This window comes from Neophocaena asiaeorientalis, unplaced genomic scaffold (assembly GCF_003031525.2).
Source record: "Neophocaena asiaeorientalis asiaeorientalis breed wild unplaced genomic scaffold, Neophocaena_asiaeorientalis_V1.1 scaffold114, whole genome shotgun sequence".
NCBI classification, from domain to species: domain Eukaryota; kingdom Metazoa; phylum Chordata; class Mammalia; order Artiodactyla; family Phocoenidae; genus Neophocaena; species Neophocaena asiaeorientalis.
Window position 1 is genome coordinate 8,446,627 of NW_020173116.1, and position 18,461 is coordinate 8,465,087.

The 18,461-nt window shown below is 44.8% G+C and overlaps 1 protein-coding gene across 1 annotated transcript in view; it reads left to right on the forward strand.

The window, feature by feature from the left end:
• VWA3B (von Willebrand factor A domain containing 3B) overlaps nt 1-18,461 on the forward strand; it is a 206,246-nt gene that overhangs the window by 33,724 nt on the left and 154,061 nt on the right. Inside the window, exons 6-7 of the mRNA XM_024743834.1 lie at nt 509-678; nt 12,373-12,488. Of these exons, the coding sequence (XP_024599602.1) occupies nt 509-678; nt 12,373-12,488 (286 nt within the window). The remainder of the gene's footprint in view (nt 1-508; nt 679-12,372; nt 12,489-18,461) is intronic.

Here is an 18,461-nt window from a genome sequence, read left to right on the forward strand (position 1 = left end):
CGGCCTGGCGTGGCTCCTGACTGGCCGTGTGAAGGCAGGACAGCCTCACCTCCCCAGGCGCGTGTGTGTCCTGGAGGTGAGACCCGCTGGGAATGCGCCCTCCTTCCCACATGCAGCCTCAGACTGAGGGTGCCTGAGCCGGCCCTGCAGAATTCTGGCACCGCCGTGGTGAATTGCTAATAAGCTTCCTGCCCCCAGTGGCTGGCCGACACCTCCTTCATTCATGGACTTGCATAACTTATTCGTGGGCTCGGAGGAAGCTCTTCTCCAAATCCACCAACCGTATCCTTCCCATGCAAAGCCTGACACTCCTTAGCACCGGGCCTTGAATATCTTACTTCCTGACCTTGGCCCCAACACATCGTCGTGAAACATCGAGCGGTGCTGCTCTTCTTTCTGCCCGCTTATTTTTTCAAGAGGCAGGTTTATAGAGAGTATGTTGCCGATGAGTCTGCTTCACGGCTAGCGTGCCTCAGGGAAATAAACTGTTGGTGTCACTGTTCTGCAGGTTGAATCCATTTATTACTTTGTGGTGGGGGATGTTCCAGAGGAATCCAAGGAGCTTCTCCTTCAGGGGGCTTTGGAGGTCCCATGTCCTGTCCGCACGGTGTCCTTCAATGCCAGACGAGAGGGCACGACAGCTTTCTTAAAGGATCTGAGTGCCAAGACCCGAAGCAGGTAGGCAGAAAAGGTGCTCTGGGAAGACCGCGAGCGAGCTGCGTGCTTGCCTGTAGTCGACAGTGGGTCTTGATTCCTAGCGGTCTTCCTGACCAGTCGGTTGCTGTGTTCTCCTCTTTCCAGTAGTCTTTAGTCTCCATTCACCTTTGCTCCTCTACCTGGCATTAATCTTGACTTTTTTTCCTGACGCTTTGACATTTTGGGGTCTCGCTGACCCTGGACAGACCGCACCTCCCAGGTTAGCTGATTCGTAAAGACAGTAAAAGACTCACCCGGGACGGAATGCACCTTTTATGTGCAAACTAACAAATCCAGCCCACACTCTCAATCCAGGCTCTCGTACCCTAAACACTGTCTGTCCCCTGTCCCAGTCAACTCAGGGCCAGGTACCAGACAGCTCAGGACAGCCCCTACACTCCAGCACCCGCTGAAATCATTCAAACTAGTCAATCCTAAGCCTGCTTACTCTGCCTCACCCATTTCTTTCTGCAGGATCCACAAGAAAGACTTGCCCATGTTTTCCCCTTGTTCTCTCTGCTTCCTGACCAAACCTGGGGCTTCCCTGTGTGGCCCTGTGTGGTGTGGCATGCCCCCATCTCTTTGGAAAAATACTAGTCAGTTCTGGCTGCCACAAGAAAACACCACAGACTGGGTGGCTTAAATGACATATTTATTTCTCACAATTCTGAAGGCTGGGAAGTCCAAGATCAAGGTGCTAGCAGATTCTGTTTCTGGTGAGAACTCTCTTTCTCTCTTGTAGGCAGCTGCCCTCTTGCTGTGTCCTTCCATCCTTCCATGGAGGACAGAGAGAGACAGAGAGAGAGAGAGGGAGACACAGACAGAGAGACAGAGAGAGAGGGCATGTAAACTCTTTGGTGTCTCTTCTTAAAAGGATACCAATCCTATTGGATCAGGGCCCCACCCCTATGACCTCATTTAACCTTAATTACCTTCTTATAAGTCCTGTCTCCAAATACAATCCCATTGAAGATTAAGGCTTCAACACAGATATTTGGGGAGGTGATGGGCAGGGGCACAATTCACTCCATAGCAGAAACTGTGAGTGGCAAACTATCTTTTCTTTTTTTTAACATCTTTATTGGAGTATAATTGCTTTACAATGGTGTGTTAGTTTCTGCTTTATGACAAAGTGAATCAGCTATACATATATTCCCGTATCTCCTCCCTCTTGCGTCTCCCTCCCACCCTCCCTATCCCACCCCTCTAGGTGGGCACAAAGCACTGCGCTGATCTCCCTGTGCTATGGGCTGCTTCCCACTAGCTATCTGTTTTACATTTGGTAGTATATATAAGTCCATGCCACTCTCTCACTTCATCCCAGCTTACCCCTCCCCCTCCCCGTATCCTCAAATCCATTTTCTACTTCTGCATCCTTATTCCTGTCCTGCCCCTAGGTTCTTAAGAACCTTTTTTTCTTTAGATTCCATATATATGTATTAGCATATGGTTTTTGTTTTCCTCTTTCTGACTTACTTCACTCTGTATGACAAACTGTAGGTTCATCCACCTCACTATAAATAACTCAATTAAGTTTCTTTTTTATGGCTGAGTAATATTCCATTGTATATATGTACCACATCTTCTTTATCCATTCATCTGTTGATAGACATTTAGGTTGCTTCCATGTCCTGGCTCTTGTAAATAGAGCTGCAGTGAACATTGTGGTACATGACTTTTTGAATTATGGTTTGCTCAGGGTATATGCCCAGTAGTGGGATTGCTGGGTCATATGGTAGTTCTATTTTTAGTTTCTTAAGGAACCTCCATACTGTTCTCCATAGTGGCTGTATTAATTTACATTCCCACCAACACTGCAAGAGGGTTCCCTTTTCTCCACACCCTCTCCAGCATTTATTGTTTGTAGATATTTGATGATGGCCATTCTGACCGGTGTGAGGTGATACCTCACTGTAGTTTTGATTTGCATTTCTCTAATGATTACTGATGTCGAGCATTGTTTCATGTGTTTGTTGGTGATCTGTATGTCTCGTTTGGAAGAATGTCTGTTTAGGTCTTCTGCCCATTTTTGGATTGGGTTGTTTGTTTTTTGGATGTTGAGTTGCATGAGCTGCTTGTAAATTTTGGAGGTTAATCCTTTGTCAGTTGCTTCATTTGCAAATATTTTCTGCCATTCTGAGGGTTGTCTGTTTGTCTTGTTTAAGGTTTCCTTTGCTGTGCAAAAGCTTTTAAGTTACATTAGGTCCCATTTGTTTATTTTTGTTTTTATTTCCATTTCTCTAGGAGGTGGGTCAAAAAGGATCTTGCTGTGATTTATGTCCTAGAGTGTTCTGCCTAGGTTTTCCTCTAAGAGTTTGATAGTGTCTGGCCTTACATTTAGGTCTTTAATCCATTTGGAGTTTATTTTTGTGTATGGTGTTAGGGGGTGTTCTGATTTCATTCTTTTCCTTGTAGCTGTCCAGTTTTCCCAGCACCACTTATTGAAGAGGCTGTCTTTTCTCCATTGTTATAGTCTTGCCTCCTTTATCAAAAATAAGGTGACCATATCTGTGTGGGTTTATCTCTGGGCTTTCTATCCTGTTCCGTTAATCTATATTTCTGTTTTTGTGCCGGTACCATACTGTCTTGATTACTGTAGCTTTGTAGTATAGTCTGAAGTCAGGGAGCCTGATTCCTCCAGCTCTGTTTTTCTTTCTCAGGATTGCTTTGCTATTTGGGGTCTTTTGTGTTTCCATAAAAATTGTGAAATTATTTGTTCTAGTTCTGTGAAAAATGCCACTGGTAGTTTGTTAGGGATTGCATTGAATCTGTACACTGCTTTGGGTAGTATAGTCATTTTCACAGTGTTGATTCTTCCAATCCAGGAACATGGTATATCTCTCCATCTGTTTGTATCATCTTTGATTTCTTTCATCAGTGTCTTATGGTTTTCTGCATACAGGTCTTCTGTCTCCAGAGGTAGGTTTATTCCTAGTTATTTTATTCTTTTTGTTGCCATGGTAAATGGGAGTGTTTCCTTCATTTCTGTTTCAGACTTTTCGTCATTAGTGTATAGGAATGCCAGAGATTTCTGTACATTAATTTTGTATCCTGCTACTTTACCAAATTCATTAATTAGCTCTAGTAGTTTTCTGGTAGCATCTTTAGGATTCTCTATGTATAGTATCATGTCATCTGCAAACAGTGACAGCTTTACTTCTTCTTTTCCGATTTGGATTCCTTTTATTTCTTTTTCTTGTCTGATTGCTGTGGAGAAAACTCCCAAAACTATGTTGAATAAGAGTGGTGAGAGTGGGCAACCTTGTCTTGTTCCTGATCTTAGTGGAAATGCTTTCAGTTTTTCACCATGCGAACGTTATTGGCTGTGGGTTTGTCATATATGGCCTTTATTATGTTGAGGTAAATTCCCTCTGTGCCTACTTTCTGGAGGGTTTTTATCATAAATGGGTGTTGAATTTTGTCAAAAGCTTTTCCTGCATTTATTGAGATGATCATATGGTTTTTCTCCTTCAGTTTGTTAATATGGTGTATCACATTGATTGATTTGCATATATTGAAGAATCCTTGCATTCTTGGGATAAGCCCCACTTGATCATGGTGTATGATCCTTTTAATGTGCTGTTGGATTCTGTTTGCTAGTATTTTGTTGAGGATTTTTGCATCTGTTTTCATCAGTGATACTGCCTGTGCTTTTCTTTCTTTGGGACATCTTTGTCTGGTTTTGGTATCAGGCTGATGGTGGCCTCATAGAATGAGTTTGGGAGTGTTCCTCCTTCTGCTATGTTTTGGAAACGTTTGAGAAGGAGAGTTGTTAGCTCTTCTCTAAATGTTTGATAATTGGCATAGAGTCGCTTGTAGTAATCTCTCATGATCCTTTGTATTTTTGCAGTGTCAGTTGTTACTTTCCTTTTTCATTTCTAATTCTACTGATTTATTTCTTCTCTTTTTTCTTGATGAGTCTGGCTAATGGTTTATCAATTTTGTTTATCTTCTCAAAGAACCAGCTTTTAGTTTTATTGATCTTTGCTATTGTTTACTTCATTTCTTTTTCATTTATTTCTGATCTGATCTTTATGATTTCTTTCCTTCTGCTAACTTTGGGGTTGTTTTGTTCTTCTTTCTCTGGTTGCTGTAGGTGTAAGGTTAGGTTGTTTATTTGAGATGTTTCTTGTTGCTTAAGGTAGGATTGTATTGCTCTAAACTTCCCTCTCAGAGCTGCTTTTGCTCCATCTCATAGGTTTTGGGTTGTCGTGTTTTCATTGTCATTTTTCTCTAGCTATTTTTTGATTTCCTCTTTGATTTCTTCAATGATGTCTTGGTTATTAAGTAGTGTATTGTTTAGCCTCCATGTGTTTCTATTTTTTACAGATTTTTCCCTGTAATTGGTATCTAGTCTCAAGGCATTGTGGTCAGAAATGATACTTGATACGATTTCAATTTTGTTACATTTCCAAGGCTTGATTTGTGACCCAAGATGTGATCTGTCCTGGAGAATGTTCCATGAGCACTTGAGAAGATAGTGTATTCTGTTGTCTTTGGATGGAATGTCCTATAAATATCAATTAAGTCTGTCGTGTTTAATGTGTCATTTAAAGCTTGTGTTTCCTTATTTATTTTCATTTTGGATGATCTGTCCATTGGTGAAAGTGGGGTGTTAAAGTCCCCTACTATGATTGTGTTACTGTCGATTTCCCCTTTTATGGCTGTTAGCATTTGCCTTATGTATTGAGGTGCTCCTATGTTGGGTGCATAAATATTTACAATTGTTATATCTTCTTCTTGGATCGACAATGATGTCTTGGTTATTAAGTAGTGTATTGTTTAGCCTCCATGTGTTTCTATTTTTTACAGATTTTTCCCTGTAATTGGTATCTAGTCTCAAGGCATTGTGGTCAGAAATGATACTTGATACGATTTCAATTTTGTTACATTTCCAAGGCTTGATTTGTGACCCAAGATGTGATCTGTCCTGGAGAATGTTCCATGAGCACTTGAGAAGATAGTGTATTCTGTTGTCTTTGGATGGAATGTCCTATAAATATCAATTAAGTCTGTCGTGTTTAATGTGTCATTTAAAGCTTGTGTTTCCTTATTTATTTTCATTTTGGATGATCTGTCCATTGGTGAAAGTGGGGTGTTAAAGTCCCCTACTATGATTGTGTTACTGTCGATTTCCCCTTTTATGGCTGTTAGCATTTGCCTTATGTATTGAGGTGCTCCTATGTTGGGTGCATAAATATTTACAATTGTTGTATCTTCTTCTTGGATCGATCCCCTGATCATTATGTAGTCTCCTTCTTTGTCTCTTGTAATAGTCTACATTTTAAAGTCTATTTTATCTGATATGACTACTGCTACTCCAGCTTTCTTTTGATTTCCATTTGCATGGAATATCTTTTTCCATCCCCTCACTTTCCATCTGTATGTGTCCCTAGGTCTGAAGTGGGTCTCTTGTAGACAGCATATATATGGGTCTTGTTTTTGTATCCATTCAGCCAGTCTGTGTGTTTTGGTTGGAGCATTTACATTTAAGGTAATTATCGATATGTTCCTATTACCATTTTCTTAACTGTTTTAGGTTTGTTATTCTAGGTCTTTTCCTTCTCTTGTGTTTCCTGCTTAGAGAAGTTTCTTCAGCATTTGTTGTAAAGCTGGTTTTGTGTTGCTGAATTCTCTTAGTTTTTGCTTATCTGTAAAGGTTTTAACTTCTCCGTCGAATCTGAGTGAGATTCTTGCTGGGTAGTGTAATCTTGGTTGTAGGTTCTTGCCTTTCATCACTTAAAATATGTCCTGCCACTCCCTTCTGGCTTGCAGAGTTTCTGCTTAAAGATTAGCTCTTAACCTTATGGGGATTCCCTTGTATGTTATTTATTGTTTTTCCCTTGCTGCTTTTAATATTTTTTCTCTGTATTTAATTTTTGATAGTTTGATTAATATGTCTTGGCATGTTTCTCCTTGGATTTATCCTGTATGGGACTCTGCACTTCCTGTACTTGATTGACTATTTCCTTTCCCATATTAGGGAAGTTTTCAAGTATAATCTCTTCAAGTATTTTATCAGTCCCTTTCTTCTTCTTTTCTGGTACCCCTATAATTCAAATGTTGGTGTGTTTAATGTTGTCCCAGAGGTCTCTGAGACTGTCCTCAATTCTCTTCATTATTTTTCTTTATTCTGCTCTGCAGTAGTTATTTCCACTATTTTATGTTCCAGGTCACTTATCTGTTCTTCTGCCTCAGTTATTCTGCTCTTGATTCCTTCTAGAGAGTTTTTAATTTCATTTACTGTGTTGTTCATCATTGTTTGTTAGCTCTTCATTCTTCTAGGTCCTTGTTAAACATTTCTTCTAATTTCTCCTTTCTATTTCCAAGATTTTGGATCATCTTTACTGTTATTACTGTGTGTTCTTTTTCAGGTAGACTTCCTGTTTCCTCTTCATTTGTTTGGTCTGGTGGGTTTTTTACTTACTCCTTCATCTGGTGTGTGTTTCTCTGTCTTCTCATTTTACTTAACTTACTGTGTTTGTGGTCTCCTTTTCACAGGCTGCAGGTCTGTAGTTCCCATTGTTTTTGGTGTCTGTCCCCAGTGGCTAAGGTTGGTTCAGTGGGTTGTGTAGGCTTCTTGGTGGAGGGGACTAGTGCCTGTGTTCTCGTGGATGAGGCTGGATCTTGTCTTACTAGTGGGCAGGACCGCATCCAGTGGTGTGTTTTCGGGTGTCTGTGACATTATTACGATTTTAGGCAGCCTCTCTGCTAATCAGTGGGGTTGTGTTCCTGTCTTGCTAGTTGTTTGGCATAGGAGAAGGGAGAAAAATAGAAAGAAAAACATAAATAAAATAAAGTTATTAAAATAAAATATTTTAAAAAAAAAAAAATACATATATATATTTTTTTAAAAAAAAAAGGAAGAGCAACCAAATCAATAAACAAATCTACCAGTGATAATAAACTCTAAATACTAAACTAAGATAAACATAAAACCAGGAACAAATTCGATGCAGGAAGCAAACCCCAAGTCTACCATTGCCCCCAAAGTCCACCTCCTCAATTTGGGATGATTCGTTGTCTATTCAGGTATTCCACAGATGCAGGTACATCAGGTTGATTGTGGAGCTTTAATCCGCTGCTCCTGAGGCTGCTGGGAGAGATTTCCCTTTCTCTTCTTTGTTCCCACAGCTCCTGGGGTTCAGTTTTGGATTTGGCCCGGCCTCTGCATGTAGGTCACCTGAGGGCATCTGTTGTTGGCTCAGACAGGACGGGGTTAAAGAAGCAGCTGATTCGGGGGCTCTGGCTCACTCAGGCTGGGGGGAGGGAGGGGTACGGATGTGGGGTGAGCCTGCGGCGGCAGAGGCCAGCGTGACGTTGCACCAGCCTGAAGCGTGCCATGTGTTCTCAGGGAAGTTGTCCCTGGATCATGGGACCCTGGCAGTGGCGGGCTGCACAGGCTCCTGGGAGGGGAGCTGTGGAGAGTGACCTGTGCTTGCACACAGGCTTCTTGGTGGCGGTAGCAGCAGCCTTAGCGTCTCTGCGGTCCACGCTGATAGCCGCGGCTCGCCCCTGTCTCTGGAGCTCATTTAGGCAGTGCTCTGAATCCCCTCTCCTCACGCACCCTGTAACAATGTTCTCTTGCCTCTTCGGCAGCTCCAGACTTTTTCCCGGACTCCCTCCCGGCTAGCCGTGGTTCACTAACCCGCTTCAGGCTGTGTTCCCGCAGCCAACCCCAGTCCTCTCCCTGGGATCCGACCTCTGAAGCCCGAGCCTCAGCTCCCAGCCCCCACCCGCCCCGGCGGGTGAGCAGACAAGCCTCTGGGGCTGGTGAGTGCTGGTCCGAACTGATCCTCTGTGCGGCAGTCTCTCTGCTTAGCCTTCCGCACCCTTGTTGCTGCGCTCTCCTCCGCGGCTCCGAAGCTTTCCCCCTCCGCCACCTGCAGTCTCCGCCTGCGAAGGGGCTTCCTAGTGTGTGGGAACCTTTCCTCCTTCACAGCTCCCTCCCAGAGGTGCAGGTCCCATCCCTATTCTTTTGTCTCTGTTTTTCCTTTTTTCTTTTGCCCTACCCAGGTACGTGGGGAGTTTCTTGCCTTTTGGGAAGTCTGAGGTCTTCTGCCAGCATTCAGTAGGTGTTCTGTAGGAGTTGTTCCACGTGTAAATGTATTTCTGGTGTATCTGTGGGGAGGAAGGTGATCTCCACGTCTTACTCCTCCACCATCTTGAAGATCTCCTTGTAAACTATCTTTTCAATGGTAGCTGTCTCCTGATCTGTTGGCCTCACTATACCTGAATAATAATAATACCTACATTTCAAAACAACCCTATCTGTGCATGTGAGAGAGTTTGTGTCTCTTGTAGAGAGAGACCAGCTACTTATGTGGTAACAAGGAGAATGACTGAGTTCTTTCCTAAGTCAGCCTGTCTAAAATGGGTAAAATGCCCACTCTTGAGCACTTGTTCTCAAATTTAGCTGCTCATGATATTGGCCTGGGAGACGTGGGCTTCACCTTGCAGGCTGATTTTGCACAGTAGAGGGGAGTCTGGGAATATGCAGTTAGGCTTTCACTTTGCAAAGCCTTTCACTACCTAGGAATCTTGATTAAAATGCAGATATCTTGACCACAGCCCCAGAGATTCTGATTTTCAGGGTCTAGGGAGGAATAGGGATATGCATTTTTAACAGGATCCCTGGTGATTCTGAAGACCAGTGCTCTGGCTTCTCATAAAGCGCTTTGAAATCTTTTAACAGCAGGTGCTTGGCTTCAATTCTGGACTCTTGAAACCCCCAAATACAGAAGGGGCTCACTGCCCCCACTTTTGCTAGTGGAGAGAGAAAAACCCAGCTGGCAGGGCCACCTTTCTTGCTGATCCTCTGCTCAGCTCATGTGGGACACTCTCTGGGAAGGTGAGAGGCCAGGGAGTAATTTAACACGGGAGAAGCTGCAGTTCAGCCCCTGACTTTCAGGTCATGCTCCGTGGAGAGCGGATTCTGCAGAAGAGGACGGGGTACACCCGGGCCCTTCTGTCCCTCCTCTAGTCCTGGGAAGTGAGGCCAACCCACGACCAGCTGTGCCCCTGCCTGCTCTGCTACCTGCCAGCCCACCTCCTCCCGGGGGTCCTGGATGGTCTCAGTGCATCTTTTGCTGTTGAGCCCCAGCTGAAGAGCAGTTATTATCAAACTGTAAAGGGCGTGTCCTGAGCATTTCAGCTTGCAGGGAGGCTGGACTCTGTGTCCCCCGGTGCCTGAGGCTGTGTCTGGACAGAGCCACCAGCTCTCAGACACAGCGCTACACTCTTCGGACTCTCCAAAGAGCCTGACTTAATCGTGATTTGCTTTCTGCACAGGCGAGGCTGTATTAGCCAGAGGAAATGTCTGCCCTGTTCTTCAGAGTAGAAAATTCTGGGCAAAGGCCTTTGGCACTCAGAGTGTGAGGCCTGTCAGGACAAACCTCGATCATCCCCCCGTCTGTCCTGCAGGGAGGTCGTGGTGAGACAGGTGGGGACCTGGGACCCTTTACTGCAGTGCCTGCAGCTGGACAAACGTCTCCTCCGGCAACAGAATACAGAGGAACTCTAAGGGACTAAAAATAACTGCATGCATGGGTAGTCGGGGCAAATTATGAACAATAAAATACAAAAAGGCCAAAACCCAGCTGCCATTTCTGAGGGCCTGGGAGCAAAAGCAGGGTCCTGAGCATGATCCCTGGGCACGGCGCCACCAAGGGGGTGGGTAGACCACCTAAGCCCCCCCTCCAGCCCCACCTACTGATCCGCCTCCACCTTCACTGCTTAGCAAGGGAACCTGCTACTTGTTTTCATGCCCTTGTGCTGCAGCAAGAGTACCAATAAAGCCTTGCCGGAATTTCTCTGGCCTCTTTTATCAATTTCCATTGATTAAAGAGTCTGAGAACCCAGGTTGGTAACAATGGGATGAAGGAAACTGGGCATTTCTGTTTCGGAGGAAGCCCCTGCTTTCATTGTCCCAGTGTCACCTGAAACCCTTTAGAAATAGACGAGACTGAGGCCTTCTATGGCCCAGGCAAGGCCCACAGACCTCTCCCGCCATCTGCCCATCCTTCTGTCCATCCCAGCTCACGTTTCAGGATTCTTTTTGCGTCATGAGTGGCGATAGGCAGGGATGCACTCAACATCATTCAGATCTAATCCACTGTCTCATCTCCCCACACCTACTATACCTCATTTATTTCCTGTTTTAATTAATTATCCCAGCCTGCCCAAACTGATTCAGATCCTCACCACCCATCAACTTCAAAGTGGTACTCTTGAGAGGCCGGAGGAGCAGTACTCAGAGATCTCCTCTGCCATCTGAAAGAAATTTCCTGCTATTACTGACTTTTTGGATTCCAGACAACTGGCTTTGAGGGTGCAGTTTAGCCCATCATCACCTGGAACACTATACCAGTGCTTAAAAAAATTTTTTTAATTGAAATACAGTTGCTTTCCAATGGTGTGTTAGTTTCAGGTATACGGCAAAGTGATTCAGTTTTATACACATATATGTGTATATATGTATACATGTGTATATATATATAAATTCTTTTTTAGATTCTTTTCCATTATAGGTTATTACAAGATATTAAGTATAGTTCCCTGTGCTATACAGTAGGTCCTTGTTGGTTATCTATTTTATATACATTAGTGTACATATTTTAATCCCAAACTCCTAATTTATGCCTCCCTCCCTTCCCCCTTTGGTCACTATAAGTTTGTCTTCTATGCTATGAGTCTATTTCTGTTTTGTGAATAAGTTCATTTGTATCTTTTTTTTTAGATTCCACGTATAAGTGATATCGTATGATATTTGTCTTTGGCTTACTTCACTTCGTATGATAACCTCTAGGTCCATCCATGTTGCTGCAAATGGCATTACTTCATTCTTTTTTATGGCTGAGGAATATTCCACTGTGTATATGTGCCACATCTTCTCTATGCATTCCTCTGTCAGTGGACATTTAGGTTGCTTCCATGTCTTGACTGTTGTGAATAGTGCTGCTATGAACATTGGTACATGAGCGCTTTTTTAGCTTCAAGCGGCTTATGAATCCCCTGGGGATCTTGTTAAAGTGCATATTCTGACTCGGCAGCTCAGGTGGGGCCTGGGGAATGTGCATCCCTAGCCAGCTCCCGGGTGCTGCGGCTGCTCCTAGGACCACACTCTGAGAGGCTGCCTTGAAAACGTGCCCACACTGAGCTCTTTTCATTAGTGCTGATGCTCAGGTCCTGGGGAGGTGTGTATTTGCCAAGTGAAAGTTGACTGAAGCCCATCAGCAGTGGGCAGATGAGCCAACGCTGCCTCTTGTCACCAGCTTTCAACAGTGAACCCGCAGGGCTCTGGGCACTGTTGGGCCCCTCATTAGCCTCTGGGCTTGTCCAAACTGTGTTTACATGATTGAACCCTGGGAACAAAAGGATAAGTCTAAGCACAGGGTATCATTTTTCCAGGGTCAATAAATACCATTTGGTTGAGCTAAGTATCCACTCATGAACAGAAGAGTCATCAGTTAAAATCCCAATGGCTCCGCAATTCTCTGGTGTCTTCCACCTTCCTGTCTTTTATTTGTGGGACTTGACAAGGCACAGGGAAAAGCAGTGAACACTTGGAAGATGCCTAGCACCACGGAAGAGCAAGTTCCCAGTCTTGGGAGGATGAATAGTTAATGCGCAGATACCACTTACTAGCCTGATGTGGCATATCTCTTCCTGTTTCAGATTCCATGCATTTGCAGAGAGAACAGAGTGCGTGGAACTTCCTGCCTTCCCCATTAAGGATGGCGACAGTGTAATTACTTGGAATTCAAGGAAACTGAAAGGAAAACTCCCTCCAGGTACCTGGGATGGAAAAGAAAGTGTACTTTATGTCTTAATAACTTCAGATGATCCCTAGCCTTAGCTCTAGGGCAGGACTCACCGTACCTTTTGTATTATTCCTGTGGTGCAAGGGCAGAGTTCATGGATGTTAGTGGGGAATTTGGCAGCCTGGCAACCAGGCATAAGTGTATTACCTAGGGAAGTGGCCTCAGTCAGTGAGATGTGTTTCCTAACTTGGGAAACTTCTGGAGACCTGGCCCCAGGCGTGTCAGCGCACTCTTAGTTCTTGGCAAGGCAGAGCTGCTCTGTTGCCCAGGTTGGCTGGAAGATGTAGCGAGGATGCCCTCACTTCTTGTGGGTTTTCTGTTGCTTCCTCATCAGTGATGGCGGTGTTTCTAGATGCACATGAGGGATGGACCTGCCTCTTGTGAGGGCCAAGGCCACACAGGAACCTCTATGGAGGCTGAATGAACTTCCCCTTTCATTCAAAGGATGTGATCAGAGAGTTTAACAGGCGTAGAGAACGAGGTCAGGAAATAAGTGAGAAATAGTACTGTGATTCGGGAAACCAGCACTAGAAGGTTCCTCAGAAAGCAGGAGATGGGAGTTTCTTCGGGGAGCTGATGAAATTGCCAAGTGCCAAATACACTGAGTAAACGCCGCCGAGAAGAGCAGGGACGGCAGCTCCTGTGGGACTGTGACATGATGCAGCGCGGGGGTAGTTAGAAGTCTGAGAAAGCCCATCCCCTCCTCCACCTTCCTGCTCGTTTTTACTAATCAACAGAAGGACTTCTAGCTTCAAACAAGGCAGGAATTACTCTTTGGGGGTTGTTTGGGGCTGGGGGAGAAGCTGCAGGGTACACGTGCTTGCAAGTTTCCTCTGTTTACATAACAGTGTTGCAAAGGCTCCTGGGAGAAGGAACCTGGGACTGGGTAGGAAGCATTTGCAATCCCGGGCTAGGGGGTCAGGTGGAGACCCAGGCAGGGGGTTGAATCACAGAGTGCGTCCGAGACACACACTTTGTGGATTCAGATTCTTAGTGCCCCAAAGCAGAGCTGGGGAGAGGTTCCCGTCGAGCTCGTCAGGGCCGCTGCCTTAGGTAACTTACAGCTTTGCTCTGATGGTGAGGTGGATATTTCCAGGGAATTTGAGAAAATGTCAGTTGATAAGCAAGATTGATGCTAATCTAAGAAAAAAAGTAATTTGGGATGTATGCCATGCCTTTGAAAGTAATTTACAAGATTAAGCCTAGTGGGCAATGAATCAATGAAGTTAAAGAATGTGAGATGTCACCAGCTCCCCAAGGTGTGCCAATGACCATAAATGGGGTTTCATTTGGGCCTATGTGTTCCTTGGCAACTTAGTTATAGAGGGAAGCATGTCTGGCTGCATAGCTTACATTTTCAACAACCACCGTCTTTCCAACCCCTGTGAAGCATACGAATCAAATTACGGATAAAAACATTTTTCTTAGAATGAAATGCTCAGAGCGTGGCCTGCCATTCTAATGCCATTTCAGTGATCACATGTTCTGAATTTGGGAAGAGTGTCCCAGATCCTAAATATGTGATCTTGTCTCCTCAATCCATCAGAATGTCCCAGGAATGCCAGCATTTCAGAGCCTACCTCTCCCACTCAAAAACTGGCCAGAAATTCTTGAGACGATTTTTGTTTGGAAAATGTGTGGTTTTCAACCTCACTCGGGCTCAGAGGCAGTTCTCCAGTCTTTCCCTGATCAGTTTCCCTTCCCTGCTTCTCCATCATTTGTCTCAAGCATTTATCAGTATGAGTTTCCTCAGACCCTCTCTAGTTTGGGAAGGGAGGGTGTCTCCTCGGGAGATAATTTTGCCTTTGGTTGTGTAGAAAGGACAGACTATCAAGTGAGGGGCTAGAGAAGCATTGCTCAGAGAAGTGAACTGGCAACTGAAAGAAATGTCCTGCTGTTTCTGACTTTGAGGTTTCTAGATAGTTGGCTTTTTAGCCTGTGAGTTACCATCACCCCATGTACCACATCAATGCAAAAAACCTCTGTAGTCAAAATAATAGTTTTAAAAATTGTTGTGAAATGTACATAACATGAAATTTACCATTGTAACCATTTCTAAGTGTTAAGTATATTCCCTAAATTCAGTAGTGAGGTGTCAAGTACATTCACCTTGTTGTGCAACCCAGTCTCCAGAGCTCTCTCCATTTCGGAAAATTGAAACTCTGTACCCATTAAACAACTTCCCATTTGTCCCTCCCCACAGCCCTCAGCACTTAACATCCTACTTTCTGTCTCTGAATCTGACTGCTCTAGATGCCCCATATAAGTGGAGTCATACAATACGTGTCATTTTGTGACTGGCTTACTTTATTTAGCATAATGTTCTCAAGGTTCATCCATGTCATAGCGTGAGTCAGAATTTCCTTCCTTTTAAGGGCTGAATAATATTCGTGTGTGTGTGTAGGGTGCAATATCTCATACTATCTCATGACATGATCCCAGCCATCCACATCTCCTGAAGCAAATCTCTCTGTTTCTAGAAAGGAATGGCTTCTCACCTGCATGAGGGTGGGGCTAGAGCAGTGGCTTGCACCGGGATCCCAGGACGTCGGCAGCACTTGGCCGGGTGGGTCATATCTCAGGCTCCCAGGAGTTGAGTTCATGAACCTGGGCACTGAGTAGACTTCTCCCCTTTCCCTTCCAGGGATGACCTTCTGCCTTAGAAATTCTGCTTTCTTCCGGCGCAGGCTCCATTCCGTGTAGGAATGCTCCATCAGCCTCGGATGGATTCCCCTCACTGGGGGGAGCAGGATCTGTGATTTAGATGTAAGAAGGGTGGGGGATCTAATATGGCAGGTGACGCTGACCTGAAGCTGTAGCTCTACACTCTTCCTCCTCATGGCCATCCTTCCCCTTGGCTTTCCGCCCAGAGTTGGGTGGGTCCCTGCTCATGTTTATATTCACGGGGCATACAGCAGGGGGGTGGCTGCTCTGTTGTGTAGCCAGCACCTTCCATGTAGGTGTCCTTGCCTCTTTCTCTGTTTAAGTACTCTCTTTGACTATTTACTGGGGAGGGGAAAGGGTGCCAACAGAGCCTAGATTGCTATGGGACCAGAGTGATGATGCTACCTCTGAGCTCCTCTGAGCCACCCAGTCCCCTGAAGTTTGGCTTTCCTTCCCCGTTAATGAGTGTGGGTTCTTTTCACAGTCTCTGTGTACTGTGAAATATTCATCTCACTTATAAGCAAAATAAAACAGAGGCATGTTGACTTTCCCCGAACTCCAGGCATTTTTCCTTGGAAAAGATTTCTCTCCAGGACTGAGCAACACTTTCTCCATTCTTGCCCTGGGTCTGGGCTCTCCCTCCCCCACAGTCTCCTAGCAGTCCTGATGGGCAGGTAGCGGGGGTCTCCTTGTCTTGACACCTGGCTTGTAGAGATCTGTGGACAGTGCTCCTGCCTATCTTCCTAAAGTCTTTAAACATGGTGTTACTGAATGCAAGTTCATGTGCCTGATCCATAGTGAGGCCAAACAGTACTGAAATGTCGGAGTTTGGAGTAGAGAAAGGTTTACTGCAGGGACACACAAGGAGATGGGTGGCTTGTGCCGAAAAAACCCCAAACTCCTTGAAGGGTTTCAGCAAAGCACTTTTAAAGGCCAGGTGAGGGAGGGGTGTGGTTAGTTGTTGCAGACTTCTTGTTTTGGATTCCTTTGCTCTTGCAGCTGTCCACATAGGTCAGGTTCCTGTAAACCTCCAACAAGGCAAATTTTATCTCTGTGTGAATGGACTGTCCTGTTCTGCAACTTTTTATCTCTGTGTGAATGGACTCTTAAAGGTCAGAGCCCTGAGAGTAGGCTATCCTGTATACTTCAGGCCATAGGCAACATTCTCTTACAAAAGGTGCAGAGCCAGCATGATTAAGCACAAGCAACAAAGCACAACGGGTTAAAGTAAAAGGAACAGATCTAACATGGAGTCAGATTTGTTCTTCCTGTTACAGTGTTAGCCAGGGCTTGGCCGCAGTGATGGTCTTCATCTGTTCTGGCTAGTAGAGCTATGGCTACTGCTGCTGCTGAAATAGTCCTTCTTTCCTCAGAGTCTGAAATAGTGGCCTGAAAATCATCTTCTCCACCCCTCTTTTTCTGGGTCTTCTCAGGGAGTCAGGGAAACTCATCATTTAAGCAAACTCCAACAAGTGGCCTTTTTGCTGATTGCTTTGTGTCTGATCAGGACTTAAACGTATTCCATGATATTCTTTGAAACTCGGTTTCATCCCAGGCCACTGGTGTTCCCCAAGTCAGCAGTGACTTCTGAGAGGCCACACCCCTCAGCACTGCAGTTCCTCCTGGGTTACAGCCATCCACTGGAGATGAACTGGCTCTGGTGTAATGGTTTGTGGGGGGACACTGCCCACTGCCCCTGGCAGGCTCAGGTGAGGCCCCCTAGGTGGCAGATATGAATGTCTGGTCACAAAAACAAGTCCAGCCAGACACTTTCTTTGATTTCTAGAATTCAGTTTAATTTTTGATTCCAGTGCCCTTCTATCCCAGTGGATTGCGGGGAAATTAACCCCAGTCATTCCCAGGGACTCCTCCTGAGCTTTTCCCACAGCTTGGAGATCCTAGGCAGTGCTAAGGCATCGGGAGGGGTCTCTAGTAATTAGACATCTCTTCCTGCAAACCGCCCTATAAATACCCATTGTCCCCGTCTCACAGCCACTCCAGGTTGAGCAGTTCTCTGCTGCTCCCGTGCTGGCTTTGGATGTGGGAGTCGTTTGCAGACTCTGCCCCACCCCTGGTTCACCCTGTGCCTTGCTCCCAAGGTGCTGCAAAGACACGGAGCCAGTTCCCACCCTCTCCTGGGATGCTCTCCTCCTCTCCCCCAAGCCAAGGGGAACGTCCTTCTAATCTGGGATGACTCCTCTCTACCTCCTGCTTCTTAAAGCTGCCTGCTCTGTAAACCCCAGTGCCTCTCCTCAGGGGTTAGGCTTAAAAGGAAAAAGCCAGAATGTCTTGCAGCCTGTTTCAGCTTTCTGCTCTGCCTTCTTTGGGGCAAGGAGAGAATGGCTGCTTGAATGTGGAGGGAGTGGGTAGGGAAGAGAAAGTATAGGGAGAACAGATTACCATCAAAAATATGATCCAACGACACGCATAAATACGACCTTTTTATAAGAGTGAAACCCTAACCCCAGGATGGGTTTTCTGTGGAGGTAGATAATATAACTAGTTACTTTGTTTTTTGATTTTATAAAATAACACTTCAGGAATCAATGCTGGAGAATGGAAAATGGAGAGTTCGTGTGTTGTTAAGTTGGTGCCACATGTAGCTTTGGAGCTGCTCTGTTAAATATGGGAGCCACTGACCACATGTGGCTACTGAGCATGGAAATGTGAGTCCGATTGGAGATGTGCTGTAAGTATAAAATACACCCTGGATTTCAAAGACTGAGTGAGGAAAACACGTAAATTATGACATGAGTAGTTTCTAATATAGATTATATGTCACAATGATAATAGGAACATGTGGATTATGTCAAATATATTAATAAAATTAAGTTTTTTCTAAGATTTGGCTACTAGAAAATTGGAAATCATACTTGTGGTTCACCTACCATTGAATTAGTATTGGATAGCACTGCTCTAGAGCCATGCTAGCTGCCCCGTCGATTACGTAGCTGTGTAACTTTGGGAAAGTCATTTAACCTTTCTGCTTCCTTTCCTCATCTATAAAATGGGAAAAATCGATTGTTATTATTATATTATATTATGCTATATTATATTAGTTGTGTTAAATGATGAGGAGGCAGAGAGGAATAAGGCTCTGTCCTATGTTCAATGAACGCAAATGCAGTAAAATCAAGAGCCTGGGCTTTGGAGTCAGGCCTGGGTTTGGATTTGTCACTTAGCTGTGTGATCGTGGTTGAGGTACTTAACTAATCTGAGCTTTAGCTTTCTTAGTTATGAATGGGGATGATGATGTTTACCTTATGGGTTGTTAGGAAT